The 23,837-nt window shown below is 36.8% G+C and overlaps 2 protein-coding genes and 1 long non-coding RNA gene across 4 annotated transcripts; 1 reads left to right on the plus strand and 2 right to left on the minus strand.

Annotated features, from left to right (window-relative positions):
- On the plus strand, positions 1-23,837 carry LOC124171734. 2 transcript variants are annotated; one of them, XM_046551010.1, is made up of 5 exons: positions 1-88; positions 273-489; positions 17,936-18,223; positions 18,716-19,042; positions 23,191-23,837. In XM_046551010.1, exons 3-4 carry the CDS (start codon positions 17,936-17,938, stop codon positions 19,037-19,039), a joined length of 612 nt encoding a protein of 203 aa, XP_046406966.1. In that variant the 5' UTR covers positions 1-88; positions 273-489; the 3' UTR covers positions 19,040-19,042; positions 23,191-23,837. The 2 variants fall into 2 exon arrangements, with proteins under 2 accessions (XP_046406966.1, XP_046406965.1); XM_046551009.1 differs by lacking the exons at positions 1-88; positions 273-489 and adding an exon at positions 17,172-17,328.
- Positions 6,941-11,407, minus strand: LOC124171733 (torsin-1A-like). The gene is made up of 6 exons (XM_046551008.1): positions 11,180-11,407; positions 10,627-10,901; positions 9,621-9,748; positions 9,400-9,548; positions 9,217-9,319; positions 6,941-7,944 (listed from the first exon to the last, which is right to left on the minus strand). The coding sequence occupies exons 1-6, from the start codon at positions 11,349-11,351 to the stop codon at positions 7,827-7,829; spliced, it is 945 nt and encodes a 314-aa protein (XP_046406964.1). The 5' UTR covers positions 11,352-11,407; the 3' UTR covers positions 6,941-7,826.
- Positions 13,787-16,941, minus strand: LOC124171735. The gene is made up of 3 exons (XR_006867940.1): positions 16,843-16,941; positions 14,353-14,554; positions 13,787-13,928 (listed from the first exon to the last, which is right to left on the minus strand). It is a non-coding gene; the product is annotated as an uncharacterized LOC124171735 (long non-coding RNA).

Below are 23,837 nucleotides of genomic sequence, written 5' to 3' on the forward strand. Positions count from 1 at the left end.
ACTGCAATGGAAGCCCTGGACAAGCAAAGAGACACCAGTTATAACCACAGAAGAGAATTCGATTGCAGAGGATAACCATCCTAACCATGTAAGTGGCTTCAGCATGTGGTAAACATTAGTCCTAGAATTCCTGGCCAAAGCCTGATTTTTTCTGTATGAAATTGCAAACCCGAAATAGGTATTTTTATGTTTATAAGCTCATCACCTATTCTCTCTTGTTGAACCTGAAGGAAATCTAAAGCAAATAACTTCTGCTTATTTTTCACATTTAGGTCCTCTTGGGCAAGAATGTCCATATAAAACAAGAGAAATGGGATGTATGTTCCAAAAATATAAAGACTTTTTTTTTAAAAGATCTGGCTGTGGTTGTTTTGGGGACCGAACATTTAAAGGGTCGTAACCCAGATTGAGTCCCCTGTAACCGACTGAAAAGTCAGGGTGCAGTGAGCAAACCACCTCTGACTCCAGAGAAGCTAAGTGCCATAAAAGGTAAGATTGCTGAACATGACCATTTAGTGTAGATATTCTGAGTAACTGTGTCCAGCTTGAGAATTTTTCAATATTTTATAAGCTAATCAAGCCAAATATGATTAGGATTAACTTATGTAATCTGCTTTAGTACTGATGTCTTACCTTAATGCTCCAATCTATTGAAATGGAAAACTTTGTAAAGTTCACATAGGTGACTTAAATCTGACCAGTTTCTTTGCTGAGTGACATCATCAGGTAGGAATACAGGAAATATACCATGTACACACTTAGTCAATGAAGGTGGAAGGATGGGGCAAGGAGGGGCAGGAGAATATCCTGGATAGAGGAAAGCCAGAAAAATGGGTACGGTGTGCACATGGTCCAGCCATGTTGCTAGGTGGGATGGGAGAATGGATGGTGATGGGAGGTTAAGTGAAAGGGAATGGGACAGGAGGAGCACCCACAAGCGATCGCGTAGACCGAATATGCAGCCGGCGCGATGCCACTTGATCGTACACTTGAAGAGCAGTGAATTTGCGGAGGAGCTAGCAGCATTTGGAGCTTCATATCCCATCTCTGTGTGGACAGGATTTTTATCTTTCTCATTGCCAAGGAATACAAAGTTATCTTTTATAATTCATTCATCTTTGGGTGTGCAGTTGCTCACATGCATATATGCATGCTCCGCCACTGGTGTAATTTTGTAAAGTTTTGGCTGAAAGAAACTTATCTTCGTTAAGTACACCGCTAAATGTTAAGTTATCACCAAAATAATTATATGAATGAACTCAAATCCCATTTCGTAAGTGGCAGGTTCATTGTCTGAGAGAGCAAATTGGTACTGAGTAAGCCATGAAGACTCGAAATTCCAATAATTTCCCATCAAGGGATATAAATTTAAGGACAGCAGTAGCTGCGTTACATTTATTTTGACATGAATTGTTCATTTTTGAACCTTAGCCCTGATCTTTTTTTTCTCTTTTGGCTCTCCCCTCCTTCTTAATCGATGCCACGTTTGTTGGGTGAAACCATCGAAATCCACGATCGACTGTTATCATCATCCCCATCAGTTTGTCGCTGAGCATGCTAGTCACATCATCACCTTTTACCTTATAACACTTTTTTATGTGCATGTTCTTTTTTCGAGGATCAGCTTTTCTATTTGGTGGCATCTCTGCCCCAAAGAAAATAAATTTCAGTCTGATGTCAAATAGGCATATCAAGGTTTTACATATGATGCACAATGTATACACCTTTGTGTGTGCTGTGTGGGATGGATCTCCAAAATAAGCTAAATGAGTACATCCTTCAGCCAAACCATAAAGTGCCGATATTCTTAATTAGCGTGGCTTCCTCCTCCTTGCTGCCATAATAAAATAAGTGTCCATTCAGTCTCATAATTTATCATTGAATTAGCTGGAACTTAGCTTTTTGATGAAGCAATCATATAAATTAATAAAACCACGACAACAGTCAATGAAACTGAAAATATTTGTCGGGAATATGTCGATAATGTTATTCTATTCCATAAGTCTTTGTGATGCAATGGAAGATATTTCTTATTATCTAGATAAAATGTATGGGCTTTTCACTCAATAGATTGAGCAATAAAAAGAGCATCTAATAAAATAATTGAGCAACTACCCCCCAATATGTGGTTGAAGCCACCGAATTCTAAGCTGAGTTTGGTATGAGCTAATTATTCTGAAAAAAAGTAGATTTTGGTCCACTTTATTTATCAATCACCTTATACGAGTCCTGTAGTTACCAATACACGATAACACAAAGCCTCATAGTGTTACCAACCTTTTGCATATGCAGGGATGCCGACTTACAAAATATTGGGGGGGGGGGGATCTTGCTCGGGGAAATTTTGTAAGTAGTGAGTTTTAAGTTTTTTAAGCATTTAAGAAGAGTCATGTGATCAACATTAGAACCCTGATAACCCTAATCTTGTTATCTGGACACTTCGGGGAAAAACTGAATTTTTTAGGGGGCTCGGGCCCCGTCAGGCCTCACTGGAGTTGGTGCCACTGTGCATATTCTAAGCTTCATAGTGTTGCCAACCTTTCGCCAAGTGTGAATAGTATTTCTCTGTAAGCTGTTTTGTGGCATTCAGTGCACTCATAACATATAATATCATTTAAATCATCTATGGTGTTAGGCTGCAACAGGAATCTAATATTGGGGAACATTTTAGACTGTGATAATTATTGGCTATAGTGTTTCTTTATTTTAAAATATTTTTTATTCTTTTGGAATTGAACTCTCAAAAAGAGTTGAATTTGTGGGTTTAACAAAGCAAAGGAAGACTTGTTGGTTGCTTATGTGCTTTATCACAACTTACCTTTTTATTATCATGCATGGAGAATGGGATCATCAATTAACTCCTCCCTCCATCCTCCTCTTCCTTACCTCTCCCAATACCATCATGACAGCACCGAACTTCAGCTTCACCTGCTGAAACTTGCTCACCACTGGTTTCTAGGTTTGAATGTGTTGAATATTTTACAAATTTCAACTGTGGTGTTAGCACTTACCCCTGGGGTTCTCCTGGCAATGGCATTAAGAGAGGCCACTTATGAGAGGTTAGTCTTTGATAGTGTATGTCTGAGAGCCCCCTTTCTTGAGTGCCCACCTACTCAAAAGCCTCCTCACTAATCTCAAGTCCACCACATGATTCGCCTTCGGCTTTTCCTAATTTTCACAGCGTTATTTCACCTGAAGTGCCAGGTATTTCTCCATGTTTAAATGATGCAACATAAAAGTTTGGGATACTGCAGCATGTGAGAGAGAAAGTTGGATGCTAGGGGCGATTAGAATGCCTGTATTGGGAAATCCTTGACAGCTATACTTATCAGTGATTTCATTGCCCTTTTGACACTCTAGACTAGTGATATTACTCTCTATCTTTTGTGAGAGTGTTTTCTATCCCTTGTGGTCCTCAAATGCATGATTTTAGGTCATATGATTTAAGATCATTTACAGCTTTATGTCCCAATGAAACCCTACAGTCTTTGACAAAATGGTCAGATTTTGCTTTAGAAAGGGGAGAAGTTCTACAGGTATTTAATATAGTAGTATGACCTTCTGATCTCTGCAAGGTTTCATTATTTCCCTTAACACTTCCTTTTGGAGACTTCCCTTCCTTCCCTTAGGATACTCTTCTTTCCTATCCTTAAATACAGGGGTACCTTCTGACAGTGGCAGTGATCCAGGCAGGGCCGGCCCTAGCAGGTGTGGGACTAGGGGCGAACCTTCAGTGCGGGGCACTTCACTTAAAATATTAAACTCTATACCCCATCTACAAACTCGAGCATTTTGAATCCCTACCACTCTCTGGCTAAGTATGTGAAAAATGCAATTGCACAATAAAAATTACTGCATTATTATTCCTTTGTCATAATATTATTTTTTGTCTAGCACAGACTTAACAACACAGTAATAGTTGAAATTGCGTTTTCAAAACTATCGTAGATTTTAATTTTTTTTCACGAACGCGGGGCCCCCCAAAGCACGGGGCCCAGGGCGGTCGCCCCACCCTACGTCCGGCCCTGGATCCAGGATAGGGACAAGAGTGAGGCCAAGTGAGGGTTAAAATTCCAGCAGTACTGGGGGTTAGAAAAAATCCATTATATCTAGTATAAATTAAATACCCAAGGGGGACTATAGCCCCCTAACCCCATACATACTTATCATTGCATTGCCTTCTGATGGTATGCATCGTTGCAAGCATTTGAGTATTATTGTAAACTGCACATTTAATATGCGACCATGATCATGTGTCTGCAATAGGTAAATCGATCCCCAGGACATATGTATTAAACATTGAGGGAGTATTGAAGCAGTTTGAAATCTTACTGAACCAAACACATTGTCATATCTGAGGTTTTGGGTTTTACAAAGCAAATAAAACACTTGCTGGTTGCTTGATATGAGCTTCGGAATGAATTTCTTGTGACTGTATTTGAAAGCACACAGTTTTCGATGTTTCTGATGTCTCAAAGCAAAATTTTCCATTTGCCAAGCACCCTGAATATGTGGCCGTAAGTCCAAAATTCATTTTCCCTTCATTATTGACACTAGATTTTTGCATCACCTTGGACGTTGATGTTGAACTAAAATATGAATTCAGAAGTTTGAACTCAAGTATCAATTCACAAGTATTCTCCATTCACAAAAGCTTTAGTAAATGATAAGCTACTGTGTCAATTTGAGGATTAATCCAACGTGCTCAAAGGAGTGTTGTAACATATAGCCTCTGTTTTATTAAAAACCTTCATATCAAGCAAACACTCACCAATAGGGTAGTATCCTTCATCAATGAAAACGAAAGGCATTGATTACAATTCTTTACCCATCATTAGTGTATTCATAATAAACAAATTATTTGGTTTAAGAAATACCGGTATAGACGAATGGGAATGGTCAATTTTATCCTCTTTTGAAAAAGGCCAGATTGGCGCCCATGCGATTCCACTCCACGTGTCGTTGCAGGGACCTAGTTTCTATACGAGTAGATAGGAGTTTTACATCGTCTGAGGTTACCAATGCATGCATGAGGCACAGAGCTCAGGGAAACATGTCTTAATAATCACCTATTAAATCTGGCTAGGGTCGGAAAGTTTTCCTCGTTTTATAAGGCATTAATAATCCTTATTTAAGCCAAGCGCTACAAGCTAGCATGGTTCCCTGCTACCTGCTAGCAACCTGCGTCGTATTAGCGCTAAAAGCCTCACCTCAAGGTCACCTCACTTGTTGCAGCGGGAATCAGAACGACATCACACAGGGTTTTCCCGGCATTCATACTTAGCCGTCGCTTTTGCGAGCGCTTGAAAATTTTCACTTTTCATTTAATGGCAAAAAATAGATATCGTCTTTTAAAATTCTAAAATCGTGAAATACATACTCCAGGAGTAATAATCTTTTGAATCAGGCAATAAAAAAAGTAATAGGAAACCACCCTAATGAAGGTTTTAACCTGATGTTTGTGTTTTTAACAACTTTGTGAACAATCTGAAATTGCAATTTATTTTAAGAATTAATTAGATGTAGGGAAAGATAAATTATGGTAAAAATTTCTTCCTCATCCTTTCATGATTTAAAAAAATGCACTAAAATGTCCAACGCTTCTCATTAGCTGGTGACATTATAAGAGTCCCAGCTCATTTACTTATTTATTTATATCCAACTCCCCCTTAAACAGCACATAGAGGCCTTTACAGTGGAGGATTAACAAAGCATGACATGAACATCCATGCCCTGAACAGGAACCAGGATTCGAACCCATGACCAGATTAGGCAGATGGCAGATGAGGACTTTACCCCACTCCCACCGCAGCCGGCATATTCAGCGAGAACTGCTCATGGAGAAAGGAATCTCTCACACAGGCTGATTTAAGTCATTGTTTCGTGGGGGTGGCTCTGCACTCATTGTAATATGCCTTGATGGTATGCAATACATTCCTGGTGATAATGCCTTTGTGGTTTGATGTGTATAGACAAGAGGCTTTTAGAGTTAATGAATTATTTCTAAACGTTGTTTTTTGCTTGACGATGTAATACTTTCATTGGAGATTTTTCTTAGACACTACCGTATTTCTAACTTTTCCAATAATTTGGAGGGTCGGAGGCAGGACTGGAGGTAGTATTATAACATAACCCTCTGTTTTTCTCAAGAACAACCTAAACATCAACTAAGCCCTCACTATTTCAATGTTTCACCAGATTGCCCCACTCTTCTGCTTACCCTCTTAATGCTATTAATTTGCCACACAAGAATATAATGAACAAAGAGCTACATGAGGCTTACGTGAGTAGGCCAGTAGTAGTTGAGAAGCAGTGACCTGCTATTCAGGAGTACGTGATGTCATCAACTTATCTACAAAAGGGTTGGATGTTTGAAGAAGTTGGTGGTAATTGAAGGAATTAAAATATGTTAATTTCAAAATTTTTCTGACTGAATTACAATCAAAAAGAAAAAATTGTAAATAAGCTTGCTATCCTATTTACTGGTGCTTGCTATCCTATTTAGTGGTGCTTGCTATCCAGGCTATGCTTAATTGCTAACTTATCATAGTTATTACAGGCGATTGACTTAGCATTGGATATTAGGCATACATATCATGCATGCTCTTGTCAATCAATTTATTGAGGGACCTTTGAATAAGTAAAAGTGATCATAAGGATTAGTCATCCTTTCATACTTTGAATAGGGCAGAGCTATTGTTAACCTGTAATTGACTGTATTGTGACACTAGTGGGAACATTATTAAAAGGCTTGGCCAAATTGTTGGAAACCACTTTGAGGTAACATAGTAATTGTTTGTTGTGAGCTATATAATTGAATTAAGAAAAATTTCAAATGATAAATATACCATTTCGTCTCCAGTATCACATATGCCAATGAGAAACTCACAGGTCAACCTTAAACTGTAAACTGCATGTCTACCAAAATTCCATGATATAGTGCACATATGTATTGCTCACAGAACTTCAGCAGGATTGGAACGAAAATAAGGATATTTGGAGAAGTTTCAACCATCTCGTCACATCACTAATTTGAATGCTTAAGTTATTTTTAAGAAGTAACCCACCTAATAACTCTTATGCAAAATGTGCACTCTTTCACTTCATGCATAAAATGCATCAAATACCTTGAAATATTTTGCAAAACTACCACCGACAACCATTTTCATATGCAAAAGACCTAATGCCCACTTTAGCTTAGGGCCACTCCTCGGAAATTGGCCTCGACCCTCCAACTCATTTATCATCCGCCTTGCTGCAGAAGTGCCAAATCGGAGGGATGAGAATACCTGGGAAACTCCTCCCCTAAAAAACTCCCCCCTCTGTATGGAGAGGTTTAAAATATTGTAATGCTACTTGGGACTAATTCCAGGGATGTTGAAGGGGGTATAGTATCATGAATAGGTCAAAGAAAATGACATGGTAATAATTTTTCCGCTACTGAATTTTTTTAATGATTAGAGAATAGTCTTATATCTACATTGTGCACTCACCCCATAGTAAACTTGGTGTTCCAGATAATCAAAAAACATATTTATTAAAAAATTTATACAGAATATTCTTGATTTGTCAACTTATCAATTAAAACATTGATGTTAGAAATGAACATCTATCAAAAATTTAAACTCTTATAATATCATTTTCTGGCTAGGTGAAGCGGGGTTGAAAATTTGCTAGCAGTAATTCTTTCTTGAAGAGCCTTGTGTATGCTTCACTTCCTTTTTCTGTTCATGAATACATACTCCCATGGATATATTGAGATTAGAACAATACAGGTGCATTTGTTGTATCTAATACCAAACTTCTTCTTCCAAAGAGTACAAAGCTTACTGCTGAATATCGCAATTGTTATGGATAACAACATATCTTGTAACTTGTATTATTTCCTTACAAGTCATGTTTGTGTAGCCAACTGTGTCCACTGGAATTCTTTTGTATATGCTTCTGAAAATGAAAGGTTATCATTAATCATGTGATATTCCTGGGGGAAGAAGTGGCATAAAATAAAGTGAATGATAATAAGGTCAAATAATGCTTATCAAGAGTGTGATGCATATGGCCTTTTTTGTAGGAACTCTGGAGGATCATCGAAGCTCCAAAGTGGGAAGATTCAGTTTTGTGCTATGAGTTTGCTACTACTGAAAATATTAGTGAAGTCATTAACCCCTAGGTTAATTACTTCACTATATTTTTGGTAAAGATGTGGTACTTTGATTGCTAAAAATTAATGAACCCATAAACAATGACCTTAGTCACCTCCTGGGCTTGATAGGAAGCCATTATTAATGGCTAATTCTGAATGATGTATGCCATATCGGGTTATTAAATAAAATGTTAAATAAAATGATGTGATAAGAAAATATTTTCATTATTCCAAGCATATTAATACATAGTGCTGTTAAAGATAATGAGAGAGAATTTGGCCATTTGCTTCACAAAAAGGCTCATAGAGACTGTCCATTCCCTAGAAAATATTCCATACATATGGGATTGATTTCTTCCATTAAAAATAGTGTTAGATACTCCAATGCTTCTGAAAATGAGAGGTTATCATTAATTATGTGAAATTCCTGGGGGAAGAAGTTGCATTGTATACGTTGGGATATATATGAAGTAGGTCAAGATTCCAGTAATAGTAGAGGTGCTTTTGAAAAGGAGGGTCCAGGGCCAGGATGTCCTTCTGACAAAATGAAGAAATTATTAATGGTCTAGATTAGTTATATAGTACCAAGGGATTGATGATGGAAAACTGTAGTACTTTTTCATATGCATAAATAGTAATAATTTATATTTTAATATAAAATATGGGTGGTCCTTTATCAAAATGAGTTAACCATCATGAGCTTCTTCTCCAATTCATAAGATGTTAAAAATGTTTTTTTGGTACGTAATTTTGATTTGGGACAATGGAAAGTTGACATTAGTTGTTAATTCAAGAAGTTTAATGCATTGAGATCAAATGTGGGAGTAGTCCATTACTCCAAGCAGGAAATTATGTGAGGGAGAATTCCTTTTACCTCAACTAAATTTTTTATGAACTTAGAATGCTTTTCAATGACAGTTTTAAAAAAAGCAATCCACAGTTTTAAAAAAAGCAATGTAGACGTGAATGAGTCTGGACCTTACACAGGAAGGAAAGGCATGAGAAAGGGATCTGCAATGAAAAGAAATCATAAAACTTGGTAGGTAGATATGAAGAGATTAGATAGTACTTACTCGGTTATGCAGTCAGTAAGAAATGTATCTCCCATTTTTGCCAGCTCATCAACAGCACACATCTTCAGTTCATTTACTGTCATTGGCAAGAACAAGAGGCGTTCTGAAAATGAGTACAAATAATAGGAATTAGGGACTAAATTGGATAAACAGCATAGAGATGAATAGAGAATGTTTGAGTACCCCCAATGTTGAACAGTGGTTTCCTTAGGGCCCGTTCATAGTGTTTGAAGTTCATTTGCCTCTTCTCTGTGCCTTGTGTAAGTAGATGTGCATATATTTCTGAAACAATGGGACTGCTTTCTGTGGTGGTGAACAAGAAGATTCCTCCCCTGTGGGGGTTAAATAGTAATTGTAGAGAGTAAAATTGCATCTAGTGTAGATAAATATTCTAGCATACTTACATTTTTGATAGCATGATATCTTGTATTGGATGGAATAACTCCTCAGGAATTTTTTCAGTATGCTTAAAAATGAATAAACTCTTCTTGCATTTAGTTAAATTGCCACGCAAGTAATCTCTCAGTTCATCCTGAGAAGGTAAAGTACAACTGCATTAAAATTATATATATTGATTCAAATAGAAGAAGAAACAAACGGTATAGCGCCAAACACGAAAGATTTTATCACATATTCCTCCCATAGCGTGAGATTGTCAATGTTGGAATATTTTTAACTTAATTTATTGCAGCTGAGCTCTTTCATGCTAAAAATATTTAGTAATGGATGGCTTTTCAGTATCTCAATTATTACAATCGATTATACTCCTCAATAATTTAGAGCTGCATATGGAGAATTCAAATTTTTATTAATCCCTCCCCAGTTATAACATAACCATGTTAAAGATCTAAAAGAAATATGAGCTTCAATTTATTTAAGTGATGATGACGAGGCTGTAGCCAGAACAGAAATTGGGGGTACTTGGAGGTGATGAAACTAAGACAACAAGCACTTTGGGATGTTAATCAAATTTGATTATGGCATATCCAAAAAGTCTGCATAAATCAATATTGTGGAAATCAGTGCCAGATAATGTAAAACTTTTTTAACTCGGTGAATAATGGTGAAATAATAATAAATCCATGTCAAATCAGCCGGGCCCTGACACCAGTGACTTAAATTTTACATGGACCTTTCTAAGGACCTTCATTTTTTGTGTGAATAGTGATTTTAGAAAACTTTAGCATCCAGATGTCAGTAGTTTACCAGCTATGGGCCATAAAAATTTGGTAATGACCTGTTCAGTTACGTATCAGTCAATTAATGGTTATTTTTATCCATATATTATTACTACTTGTTGTTTGATAAAAATCAAAATTATTTGTGCGACCAAATTAACTCAAAAATGATGCCTTTGCCATTAATAAACATTTCCAGCATAATTATAATGGAAGAATATCTTGCACTTACTGTGTACAAACTTAGTTGCTCCTCCTGTAAATGTAGATCTTCCCCGTCCAACACATTTACAAATTCAGATTTTAAGCCATCATAAAACATGCTTTCCGCCAACAGCTCACAGACATAACTCTTCCCAGTCCCTGATGGTCCATATAGCTCAATGACGATGGGTGAGCCAGTGCTTAGGAAACGGAAGTTTTTCTTAATTAAACGAATTGCCGGAAGTATGGCCAATGGTTGTCCATGAATTTTGGTGTTCAGCCTCCATATTATTCTACCAAAGCCTGAAATAGGGGGGAAATACAGTGAAGATTAATGCCTCTGATTCCACGTGCCACGATTTAAACACTAATGTCTCCTAACTTCAGGATATGATACAATGACTTTAAAGAAATTGAGCACTGATTTCACTTGGTTGAATATAACCGTGCAGATCATAATCTAGCTGCAGATGTTTAATTAGCCGTTAAACTCCAATTATTTGAAATTATTACATAATATGTTTTTTTGGAATAATCACCACTAAGATATCAAATATTACATTACAGCATTCCGTGCTTACTTTTGCGGAAGTCAACGGCGTGTGGTTTACAGCCTTTGAAATCATCCGTTGTGGTTGTGATGGGTGAAGGACCCCTCTCCAGAAAGTGCACGAACATGAACCATGTGCAGTACAGAAACATGAACCAATTAAGCATCATTACTAATCGCATAATTCTGACAAAAGGGTTCATCTTTAGATTCAAAGAAACGTAACCCACACAAAACTTTTCAAACGTAGCCTCGCAACGGTTACCTCTTCTACCAAGCCAGTTCTTAGAAATCCAAGAAACAATTGAGCAATGGAATTCGTGTAAATAACTTGGACTTACGACTAGTTAAAATTATAGGCAATGAAAAACACGGATGACTTATTCAATCTATGAAAAGGGGCATTGGAATTATTTTTATTGAAGGCATCTACGCATTAATTTCTTATATTTTTTATAGGAATCTCTTCATGTTAAAAGGGCCAGGGTAAATTACGGGAGACTGTTTAGCATTCCATCCCTCTACTTATGAAGTCGCTGATCCTGTGAAAGATTAAATTTAATTTGCGTACCTATGCATATTAGTGTGCATGTGTTTTGGAGTAGTTTATTAATTATTGCATAGTTTTCACTTCTAGATGGAGATGAATTTTAAAGATTTTTCGTGAGTGCTGCAATTCTCCTCCAGTAGGAATATCACAAGGAACAGAACCTATTTTCCTTCCCACTAGATTCTTCGTTGCAAAAGTTTGCAGATTAACCCATTGATAACCAAAGTTGCGTCTAAATAATATCACATTATCACCTCTACTCATAAAATATTGAAACTACGAGTTCTTTTGTGCTGTAAAGTTAAATGGCGAAATACGTAGCTGCCACATTAATTATGATTAGCAGGAAATGTTTAAAATGAGAGGTCTTGAACGGAAACTAGAAGGGGAGGCGAATATCTGGTTGTTTCCGAAGGTGAATATCATAAAAGCTAAATCTACTGAGAGGATGCATTAAGAAAAATCTCTTTTCAAATAAATGAGTCGGAGGGTGAACATATTCTCCCGCCGGAACATTGATTTGGCGGGAGATCAACTTCACCCGCCAAAAATTGATTTGGCGGGAATTTAATGCGCTAAAACAACAGCAAATAGCCAGGGAAGGCAATATGAATATATTAGTTAAGGAACAAAATCACAGATTGATCTGTTAAGCGATACTGTAGAGTGATGCGAGAATAAGGGCCTTCGCAACACGTAATTTTATCTCCAAGTATTTCCATTTCCCGTAATAATACTGAATTTGTAATTCTGGCTTGGGCTCTTCATTGCTGCGCAGCAATTTAACGCTCTTGTGTGTATTTTGTTTGAAATATCCTGGATTTACTCATTGATTTTAACGAATATTACAATACCAGATATCGAGGAGGCCTCTAGATGTGATGCCACCTACCGCACATTTTAACGGATAAAAAAAATCGCCACTGGTGGGTAGAGATATACAAATTTCAGGTAGAAAGATGCTGTTGGTGGGCCATTCGAAATTTGCGCCAAAAATAGCACTGTACAATATAAGTTAGGATACTTTCAAAGTATATCAACATGTTCCCTTCTCCGACTCATTCATTTATTCACCCATTAATTACGAGGGGCGTCAAGCCGATCATCACCTAATCTCACGTAGGTGAGAGAGCTCTGGCAAGCTGGGGCGCAGCTAGGAATTAAGTCTGGGGAGGTTGCGATACAACTAATACCGGGGTGTGTGTGGGTATGGGATACCCATGAGGATAAGCGGTAGATAAGTAAATTGCGGAATTTTAAGATAAATGGTTCAAAATGGTGAGATTTACGGCTCTCTGAAGAATATCTTATTAATCCTTACACTATTATATGAGTAATATCAATCCAATTAAGAAAAATGCATGAAACTTAAAAATTTCTCTGAGCTCTGATGGGGATTTTATCCCCCAAAACCCCCTCGCTGCGCCACTGCTGGCAAGTAATGCGTCATTTTTCCACAAGGAATAATGTGAAATTGCAAGAAAACTGGAATAAATTTACTAATATGAAATGAAAGCCTTTAAAATAATTGTTTTTTTTTTTAAATATATTTAATACTATGAAGCATAGATTTCATTATTTACACCGAAAATATGTCGCGAGAGACTGTTCAAAAATGGGTTGGTAAAATATTCATTGCGTGAGAATGTTCAAAAACCGTATTTTTGGTGTAAATGGTGGGGAAGTCGAATGTTCGACATAATCACCTCGCGTTATTAATCCGAATTACCTATGTCAGAAACTCTCACGGACTCCTATTAATCAAACTACTATTAATAACTTCATTTCCCATATAATAACTAACTTCAAATCGACAAAGGGCACTAATAACACATTACTTACAGTTATTTGGGAATACCACCCAAGCATAAAAAAACATGTAATCTGACTCAATAAAATAATCTTCTATGATTTTTTTATTTCCAAACCTCCTTCCAATCGTAGGTTACCAATAATAAATTTTAAATGTTTTAATCTTCAATAAAAAAACAAGGAAAACATTATAATGTCCCGTGTACCTGCTTTTTAATTGCGGTTTTATTATACATTTAAAAAAGAAATTATAAAAATTGCAGTATGGTATTTGAACATAAATTATATTTTTAAAAATAAAAAACGCATAATTTACATTACGTCACCAATATAACAATGTCACTAAGTCGATTCTGAAGTGGCCTTCATTGCTGGGGATTCTCTGTAGCTCCCTGCGCTTCTCCCCTTCCGTCGGGTGCTGCAAAAAAAGAAATAGTAACATAAATGAGTGAAATTAGCTATATATTTTTAAAGTTTATTAGGTGATGCAAAATCATAAACTACATTTAAGTTAAATTATTGACCAAAATTCTCACTGGTGACAGTAATTGATTAAGGATCCAGCGTCTAAATGTTTGGCCCATTCCCGTGTGGCATTTTAATTTCAGAACCTTCTCTGTATTGGCTTAACAGTTTTTCCAAGGGATATTCGGTAAAAACTACTATTTCGGCATGGCTGCTAGTCCCAAACGGGAGAGAAATTGAGTTGCATTTATCGTAGAGGGTGAAAAATACGCGGAGGATAGTATCGGAACCAGGTCACAATTTCCCTAACCCCCCCCAATTTGATGCAGAATGCACTCCTGTGTCCAATGCGTACAATTTAGCCGTACTCTTCTTACCGTTTTGTCCATCAGCATCATCTGGGATTTGGTTCGGATTTCCGTTCCGGATATTTTGTCCGGCTTGAATCACAACCTGGTTTTGTAGTTGGTTTACTATTTCTTCCATATCACGCTGCTCTTCGGGTGTGGGTGCTAATTTAGCTACCGGCTCGACATTTGACAGGTCCTGACCCCGTCTTTTTCTCTTGCCTCCTCCCATCTGTATTAAAGAAGAAAATTCAACGTAAATAACACGAACCATCACGGATGTTCGGGGGTGATAAGGGACCCTCGACGGAGGCTCATTATGGGGCCCTCCTTACTAGGGGCGATTTGGCCCCCCGCCCGGAAATTTTTATGAATTTTCATGGCCGGAAATGGAATTTAAAGCTATTCCGAATCCAAAAAGTAGATTAAAATTAATAGAAAGTAGCAATTTCGTAAAAAATATACCATGAAATGTAAGAATTCCTTATCTTAAAAAGATAAGTAATTCAATGCAATTCTATTATCTATTCAGTTAATTATTTCCACGAAACTGAACTGATAACTGAAAAATCCTCTAATACTATTTTTGAATAACCCTGTCAAAAAAGCGTTAGGTTCTGTTTAATCTTCTGGCACCTTTATTTAATTTATTTTTTGTATTATCCTTTAGACTTAGAGAGTTTTAAGTAAAGCAACTAATGAAAACGTATTATTTTCTATTTGTAAAAAACTTTGGATCAAGTAATCCAAGTATTTTATTACTACGTCTTTAATTTACCCTTCACGATAGTCGCGAGCGTTGTGGGTGCCCCCTAAGCTCGGGACCTTCGGCATTTGTCGATTAGGCCAGACCGCCCCCGCGACCCACATCAAGAAATGTAGATTTTAGCAGATATTTTTTCCTGTCGGTGTCACGCTTGAAACGGTGGAGCACAATGCATCGTCGGTATTATCTTGCTTATTTATATAAGGTAACTCGGGCACGTGGCCTGTGGGTTTGGGGGCTACGGCCCCCCCCCGCTGAATTTTTATCCTCGTGGCCTTCACCCGCGATACTTCTTTACATTACCCGCGAAGACCACTATATTACAACAGTAGCATGGGGCCATTTATGATAATCCATTTTCGATTTAGTTACATTGCATAATTTCTGCCAATAGCGAACTGTGAACTTAACTTCTAGCATAATGCACAGGAAAGTCATTGAAAACTATGGTGTAATATTGTGGGCGATTTGACGGCAGAATAGCAATGAAATAACAAATTTAAAGGACACGGTTTTGGTTTTGATCTTCTAAATTCTTTGCCAAGTTCAGTTGAATTGAAGGTCCTTCGAATCGTCACCTCAAATAGCTTGCTTGTGACGTTAGTTACATGGTCGCCGTGTATTTAAAAAAAATGAGCTTCGTTGAATTTGACCTTCGAATTTAATTAAATCTGTATTTATTTGATCACAATAACTTTCGCTGGATACTTACCTTCATTATTTAACAACAGCAGAAATTATATAATTAAAATTTATTTCGTGATGCAAACAGCCTTATCGTTATGCATCCGGCGATCGATGGTAAATCAAGGAATATTTTGAAGTAGACGAGGATGATATGCAAGTTAACTGCACCCTACCATTCTCTGTGAAACGTGTAATTTAAAAATAATGCATGGTATATGTATATAGGTACTGGAATAATTAGCGTCATCCATATATCCGCTGTGATTTAAAAAGTAATACGACCTCCAGGGTAAATATTTCTCTCAATTTTTTCGTATGGACTTAGCAGCGAATATATTTCTCATTCCGCATCATTTTCGGAAGAAAATTCGTGTTGACTATGCCACACAACAACATATCCTGAGAAACAACCTTTATGTATCCTGGCGATACTCCCAGCCATCGGAACGAAACGTTGAGCTGTGAAATATGTCATAAGGAATTGATTCCATAATAAGCCAGAATATTGAATACGTAAGTAATTAAGCGGTAATTCATAGTTGTGTGTAGTCCATGAGGGTCACATTCATACTAAAGAAAAAGGGAAAAGATAGGTTATACCAAACGGAACAACAAACTCGATGGCTTCAAGTGCATCCGCTAGATGCTAGACACGCTTTTTGGAACTAGATAAATATTTTTGCCATATTCTCAAGAATGTATTACTACGGTGCCGTTAAGCATTGCCATCAGTACCAATACAAACCTTATTAATCTAAATTTCGCTTTTTATCGCCCAATCTCCAACTATTTTCAGTTTCACTGGAGGTTCTTGAAGATCCTTCTCTCTTCATGTACCACAGATATTCTCTTTTAATTCAAATGTCGGAAATGAAACTCCTATTGTAATTGTAAGTTTAAAAATGGTGACTAAATCCTTATTCCCTAACGAGACAACGTGCCCATCCACAAAGTCACATTATAATAATTATGGGATATTTATCGTGGTAAATGATCGTGTAAGTTTTCAGGAAGTTGTTGAGCATCTTAAAATTATCTTAAAGTCATAGTTTCTTTAATTTACTCACGTTATTTTTTGAGGATGACACTTTAATTCGTCTGGCAACCAATCTCGCTGAATGGATTTATTCTTCCTCACGCGCACGGATGTACGCTGCCTTCTTCCACGCGCGTTGGCGGGAATATGCCAATTATGTTATTCTATTTCGCTTGTCCTTTTGATGTAGTGGAAGATATTTCTTATTATTTCCATATAATTTATGCGCTTTTCAGCCTATTATTTTTTAGTATTATTTTTTGCTTATCAGGAGTATATATTTTTTGGCACTATGCCGCCTTTGGTACGCATGGGATAACTTCGCCCCAAACTACGATAACCCAACCAGATAGAGTAATCACATGTTAAGAATAGAAGGGTGGCGGCTGTACATGTACATGCAATAAGTATTGTTATTCCTGAACTGTAGTGGCCATAAAGTTGTTACCTTAATGAAGAGGTAACGCCAGGACTGTTAATTACCCACTCAAAGCTTCATAGTGTTACGCTTACGAAAGTGAGTAGTATTTATCTGTATCTGTTTGGCCGTTTCATTGTTTTTAGTGCAATCGTAACATTTAATATCATTAAAATTATTATCACATCTATGGTATTAGGCCGCAGCAGGAATCTAATAAAAGGTAACATTTAAGACTGATCATTATTGACTATAATATATCGTCATTTAAAAATATTTTTGATTCTTTTGGAATTGAACGCTACAGCCGGGTGAACTTACCCGTGCATTTTTACCATCAACTGCGGGAAAACGATTTGTATGCTCAATCCTGTTTTCTTATCTGGTGTATTTATTTTCAAATCAGGCCGATGACTGTCAGGTTAACGTAGGAGATTTCTCTTTAAGTTTGAATACAAAAGAAATTTCCCCATGTTGAGTTATAATTAATTCTTTAATGGCTATTATGATCAGAATTGATGCCTGAACACAATACTTTATACCTTGTAGGTAACTTTATACCTAATACCATAGGTGTTATTGCGCATTCATGTAACTGATTCAAAATGTATTCATTGCTTGATAAACCATATATTGATATTTAGCATGAATTATCAAGATCTTGATATGATTGCATAGCTCACAGTGAATTCTTGCTGCCTTTTAGATGGCGAAGGAAAATCATCCTCCTCCCTGGTCCTTGATGACGCCGCCATCAACAATTGAGCAACCAATAGCAGCAAATCCCAGGAAGTATTCGGAAGAGTCAGCTGAATCTCTGGCAGCTTTGATTCTGCTTGACATACAGAGAAAAATAAGGGAAAATCAGATCAATCCACCGTCTGCTGTTCCTCAGGGCGATGCTGCTGTACCTTCTGGAGAAGGAGATGCCCCAGTGGGTAACATGCGCATTGTGCCCCCACAAGGGGCCAACCAAGGCCAACGCTACGGCCAGGTGAACTTACCCGTGCATTTTTACCATCAACTGCGGAAAAACGAGTTTGTATGTTCAATCGTGTTTTCTTTACTGGTGTATTTATTTTCAAATCAGGCTGATGACTGTCAGGTTAACGTAGGAGATTTCTCTTTAAGTTTGAATAAGAAAGAAATTTCCCCATGTTGAGTTATAATTAATTCTTTAATGGCTTTTATGGTCAGAATTGTTGCCTGATCATAATCCTTCATACCTTGTAGGTAACTTCATACCTAATACCATAGGTGTTATTGCATGTTGTTAGTACTGAAATTTTATTAATTACCTCGGTAGGTTATCGTAAGTAGTGATTTCTTGGTGAAGAAACAGGAATGTGAATTTATCCATTCCTGTAACTAATGCTAAATGTATTTATTGCTTGATAAGCCATACACAATATATTAATTTTGTAGCATGAAACATTAAGATCTCATATGATTGCATAGCTCACAGTTAATCCTTGCTGCCTCTTAGGTGGGGAAGGAAAATCATCCTCCTCTCCGGTCCTGGAGGATGCCGCCATCAACAATTGAGACAACAATAGCTGCAGATACCAAGAGGGCTTGGGAAGAGTCAGCTGAATCTCTGGCAGCTTCAATTCTGCTTGACATACAGAGAAAAATAAGGGAAAATCAGATCAATCCACCGTCTGCTGTTCCTCAGGGCGATGCTGCTGTACCTCCTGGAGAAGGAGATGCCCCGGGGGGTAACAGGTACCATGTGCCCCCACAAGGGACCAACCAAGGCCAACCGCTCCATACTGACAGAGTCGGCCATCAAGGTGATGGTGCTGGTTGATTAGTAAGTGTTCATTTGTAATGCTTACATTGTTCATTTCACTGGCACAATAGTCAGGGGTACTTTTTAACTGGATTCTGTTGTATGTACTTCTTTGATCAATTTAATATTAGCGTTGAATTTTTGAAAATACTTGAATTGATGAATGTGTCATAAATTGAAGCAGAATAATGGGTGGTGCTAAGAAAATTTTTAACCAAAGTAAAAGAATAGCCCATATTACCTATATTCGACAAATTCTATCATATGTCAGTAGACTAATGGGAGTTATTTTGACAATTCTGAATAAATTAGAGGATGGGGGATAGTCTGTGTGATCCAGAAAAAATAGATAATAATAATAATAATAATAATAATAGTTTATTAATAATAATAATAATTTATTAATTTGCCAGACGACAAGTATTGTACATACATTGTATATGGCACGTCATGAATACAAAATCAAGTTATATACAAAATGGCAGTTTAAATACAAAGGCAGTTACAAAGATAAATATTCATCAACTGAGTAGAAACAATTGGATAATAAAAAGTTTTTACACTTAGTTTTGAAGGTCGACAAACTCATGGGAGCTTTTAGGTTCTTCGGAAGCTTGTTATAAAGCCTTAGAGTCATTGTTTTAAAGCCACAGATAGCTTTCTTAGTACGTACAAATGGGATATGCAAGTCTCCCTGCTGCCTAGTACCCTGGTTATGAATATCCGAGTTTAGCGCAAAGTCCTTAAAGTTTGACTTGGCATATAATAAAACAGAAAGTATGTAGACACAGGGAATGGGTAGCACGCGGAGACATTTAAACAAAGGGCGACAGGGGGTTCTACATGGTTTGTTTGCAATCAAACGTATAGCTCTTTTTTGGATTTTAAAAATGGTCACTGCATGGGGTGAAGAGCCCCAGTGTAGAATGGTGTATAGTAAATGGGGGTAGAATTCCCCATAGTAAATAATTAGAAGAACATCAATGGATACAGTGGCTCTAATTGATCTGATTAGGAAACACTTAGAGCTAAGATGACCAGCTAGATTAGAGACAAGTTTTTCCCAGGAAAGATGCGCATCGATATTCATTCCCAGAAACATGGTGTCGTCAACCTGTGGAATACATGTTCCATTTAGGTCAACATTAAGCAAACTAGGGGTTTTGTTGAAATTAGAGAAGTAAATAAGTTGGGATTTTGTGACATTGAGATTAAGACAATTCAATTTAAACCAAGTAAGAACCTGATCGGAGACAAAGTTGGCTGCTGTATGTAACCCTTTGACAGTTGAGGACGTTATAATAAAATTGGCATCATCAGCATATAATACTGGATGAATACCAGTTGCAGAGGATACAAAGTTGGTGAGGTCATTTATGTATAATAAAAATAGAATTGGGCCAAGAATAGATCCTTGAGGAACACCTTGGGTCAGAAATTTCGGAAGAGAATTGAACTTATGACCATTCGACACCACTGAGACAATTTGAGATCTATTGGAGAGGTATGATTCTACCCAGTGATAGGGAATACCTCTTATGCCAAAAGAGGGTAACTTATTCAGCAAGATACGGTGGTTGACACTGTCGAAAGCCTTGGAGAAGTCATAAAATATGCCAAGTACTTCCTGTTCCAAGACTGTTAAAATTTTGTCGACTACCTGGGCAATAGCATGACTGGTAGATCTGTACTTACGGAAGCCATATTGAAAAGGTGATAGGAAGTTGTTTGACTCTAAATAAGAGGTCAGTCTTCTATAAAAAGTTAATTCAATAATATTGACGGGAAAATTACCCAATTAAAAAAATGTACAATTTGCATAAGATTGAAATATTTTTAAGCTCTTAAAAATACAGGAATAATCGTATAAACTTGCTGTAAAAACCAACAATAGAAAAAATAAACACAGTAGTTAAAAAGGATAGATTGAACAGTCACATATCTCTTAAACAGTGGAAATAGACATTATCCCAGATAGCACAAAGTAAGTGAGTTAACCGTTTCTTATGGTTTTCTTACGGAAAAAATTGATAAGCAGCTTATCGTAAGCTAAGGGATTTATATAAGGCAAGGGTAAGTCGTTAGGGGCGTTTAGGTAAGGAATGCCGTCAAATATCCTCAGGCAATGTAAGTCACTTCTGTTGGAGCGCCAAAGGCGGCTGAACAGCGTACTACACATGCTACGCGGCTCATCTTGACATGAATTTAAAGGCTATTGGGGAAATTTAGCGAGTTTTTATAAGGGCTGAACAACTGATAACAGATTTTCCCGTAAATAGAAAACAATTAATAACTGCAAGCAACCGGCTATTGAAGATATAAAGCATAGCACAAGTACTCTATCCATGCGGCGGAAAGAAAAAAAAATAACATCAGGGTGGATCCGAACGTGCGACCCTCGGAGCTGAAGTACTACACGCTAAGCACTACACCACGGCAGTTGTTGAGAACAGGAGGCGTAGTTACTAATTAAATATCCAATTATGTAAAAAAAAACTTGTTTGGCATGTGCATGAAAAACTGAATTTATTCAAGGTCCATACATTTTAACATTTGTGAATTTTAAATTATGGTTTGATAACCCGATGCCTACAATACGTATATTAGATGTTCCTTCCGGCATTTTTATATTATTCTACGTTGGTATTCTTGTGAAATTGTGTTTTTCTTACGACCTTCGTTAAGCTATCAGTTCATAAATGTGAATGATTTTCAAATTATGGCGGTATGATGTTATTTCTCCTCATAATATAGAAGCGCCAATAATAAAAACATTGTTTTAATGCATAAAGGCCTTAATTAACACTCTGTAACGATGGGATAATAACAGCATCTACGGAAGTGCTGAAAGTTTGGCATCCATTTTGCCATTACTCTGGATGTTTGTCGCCCTGGCCGTAAGAAAGCCATAACAAGCTTACTTGAGAAGCGACTTCCTTATTTCTTCCTTTCACCTTATCTCAATGACTTATAATGTGCTAGCTGGGATCATTATACACAAGAACAAATTATTTAAGTCAATGCACAAACAAAGGTAGTTTTCTCTTTAAATTCTTTGGATTTAAATTACAAAGGTCAATGTTACTACATTTGTAGTTAATGCTCCGCATAGTTCTGGTTAAGGGTGAGTGGAAGGTGTAATTTCTATTAGAATGAGGGAGTGAAAACATGAATGTTTGCCTAGTGTTTAAAATGGGGACATGGAAAGGGATCATTTCTACCAGATGAATAGAGTCAATGTCTCCATGCAGCAGACGGTGAAGGAATGTTATGTCCTGGTGTAATCGACGGGTTGCCAAAGGTAACAGATTAAGAAGGGATAGTGTTAAGTCATAAATAATAGGGAGGATGTTAAATCTGTAGGATACTAATCTTATGAATCTGCGTTGCACACTCTCAATAGCTTTGATGTGAATGTTATAGAATGGGGACCATACAATAGAGGCATACTCAAGAATAGGGTGGATTAAAGTGCAATAGAGGATCTTATAAGTATGAATATTATCAAAATCTCTTGAAATTCTGAATATGAAACCCATTGTTTTAGTAGCTTTTATGACTATGGATTGGATATGATACTGAAATGTCAGGGATGAATCAAATGTAACACCTAAGTCACATATTCTACTAACTCTAGAGATAGTAGCATTATTTAAGCTATAGTCGTACATAATTGGAGACTTAATTTTATGAAAGGTTATTACATTACATTTTAATGCGTTTAGTACCATGAGGTTATCATTACACCATTTTTCAAATTTGTAGAGACAATTTTGCAATTTGTTACAATCCTCAAGTGATCGGATGCAGCCATAAATTTTTAAATCATCAGCATATAGTAAGTACTTGAATGGATGCAGGGGGAAGTTGATATCATTAATATACATTAGGAACAGAAGTGGCCCCAAATGTGACCCTTGTGGTACACCAGAATTGGCAGTGAAGACAGAGGATAGAAAACCTCTCACTTTAACATACAAGTTCCTATCAAGTAGGTAACTTTCAACCCAGGCTAGAAGTTGACCACTGATAGATGGACCACAATAGATGGCCGTTGTATAAAATTTTGAAGGGTGCAGTATTGTTTCATTTAAATTTTTGCTACAGAGGAGAAGGCTTTTCCCAATAGTATAATATATACAATTTTCGTCCCATGTTGTATTTTACAGGTGTGTCCAGTGAATTTTCAACTGCAGTCCTGGAATTTGGATGCCTTAAAGGAATGTAGACATGTCATACTATTATCATTGTTATATGTCAAGATATTGTACTTATTTCACGAATAAAAGTTGCACTATTCAGTATTTTTTTCTGTTTTTTGATAGTATTGATGCAAAGAGCCTATGCAACATATGCAAATGAGGCTCATGGCTTTAAAGATTGCCCTGCGTCCTGAATGTTGAAAGCTATTGCATTAAATGATGACATTTTAAACTGTAGCTAACATTTTAGAATAGAATTTTTTGTGTAAGAAACTGTTGAAATTGGTGAAGTTGCATTTAACTATGTCAGCACAGACCAAAATATTGCTGATCTGCTAACTAAACCTTTTCCAGGTGTGAAAACCAAAGAATGATGCACAGCAATTGGTTTGTGTACTCAAGTTTTGCTAATGAGAAGAAGTGAATAATTTTTTTTCATGTATGATTGTTTTTTGAGAAATTTTTGCAATGAGAAGAGGTATTGGATGCATGGCATTATGGGCGTGTCATTGAAGAAAATGTCTGTTCTTGGTTATGCATATGGTTTATAGTTTGTTCTTGTATTTTGTGCTGCCATCTGGTAAAAAAATTAAAGTTAAGTATTGCAGTTTGTT

This window comes from Ischnura elegans, chromosome X (genome assembly GCF_921293095.1).
Source record: "Ischnura elegans chromosome X, ioIscEleg1.1, whole genome shotgun sequence".
Lineage (NCBI taxonomy): Eukaryota > Metazoa > Arthropoda > Insecta > Odonata > Coenagrionidae > Ischnura > Ischnura elegans.

Excerpts from the sequence above, each read along its gene's own strand:
- LOC124171733 (XM_046551008.1), bottom strand. The coding sequence starts at position 11,351 with ATGAACCCTTTTGTCAGAATTATGCGATTAGTAATGATGCTTAATTGG. Across the intron at positions 9,749-10,626 it reads AGCAACTAAGTTTGTACACA|GATGAACTGAGAGATTACTT; the intron begins GTAAGTGCAAGA and ends TTACCTTCTCAG. Across the intron at positions 7,945-9,216 it reads CTTACTGACTGCATAACCGA|AAGCATATACAAAAGAATTC; the intron begins GTAAGTACTATC and ends TTTCATTTTCAG.
- LOC124171734 (XM_046551010.1), top strand. The coding sequence starts at position 17,936 with ATGGCGAAGGAAAATCATCCTCCTCCCTGGTCCTTGATGACGCCGCCA. Across the intron at positions 18,224-18,715 it reads AAGGCCAACGCTACGGCCAG|GTGGGGAAGGAAAATCATCC; the intron begins GTGAACTTACCC and ends GCTGCCTCTTAG.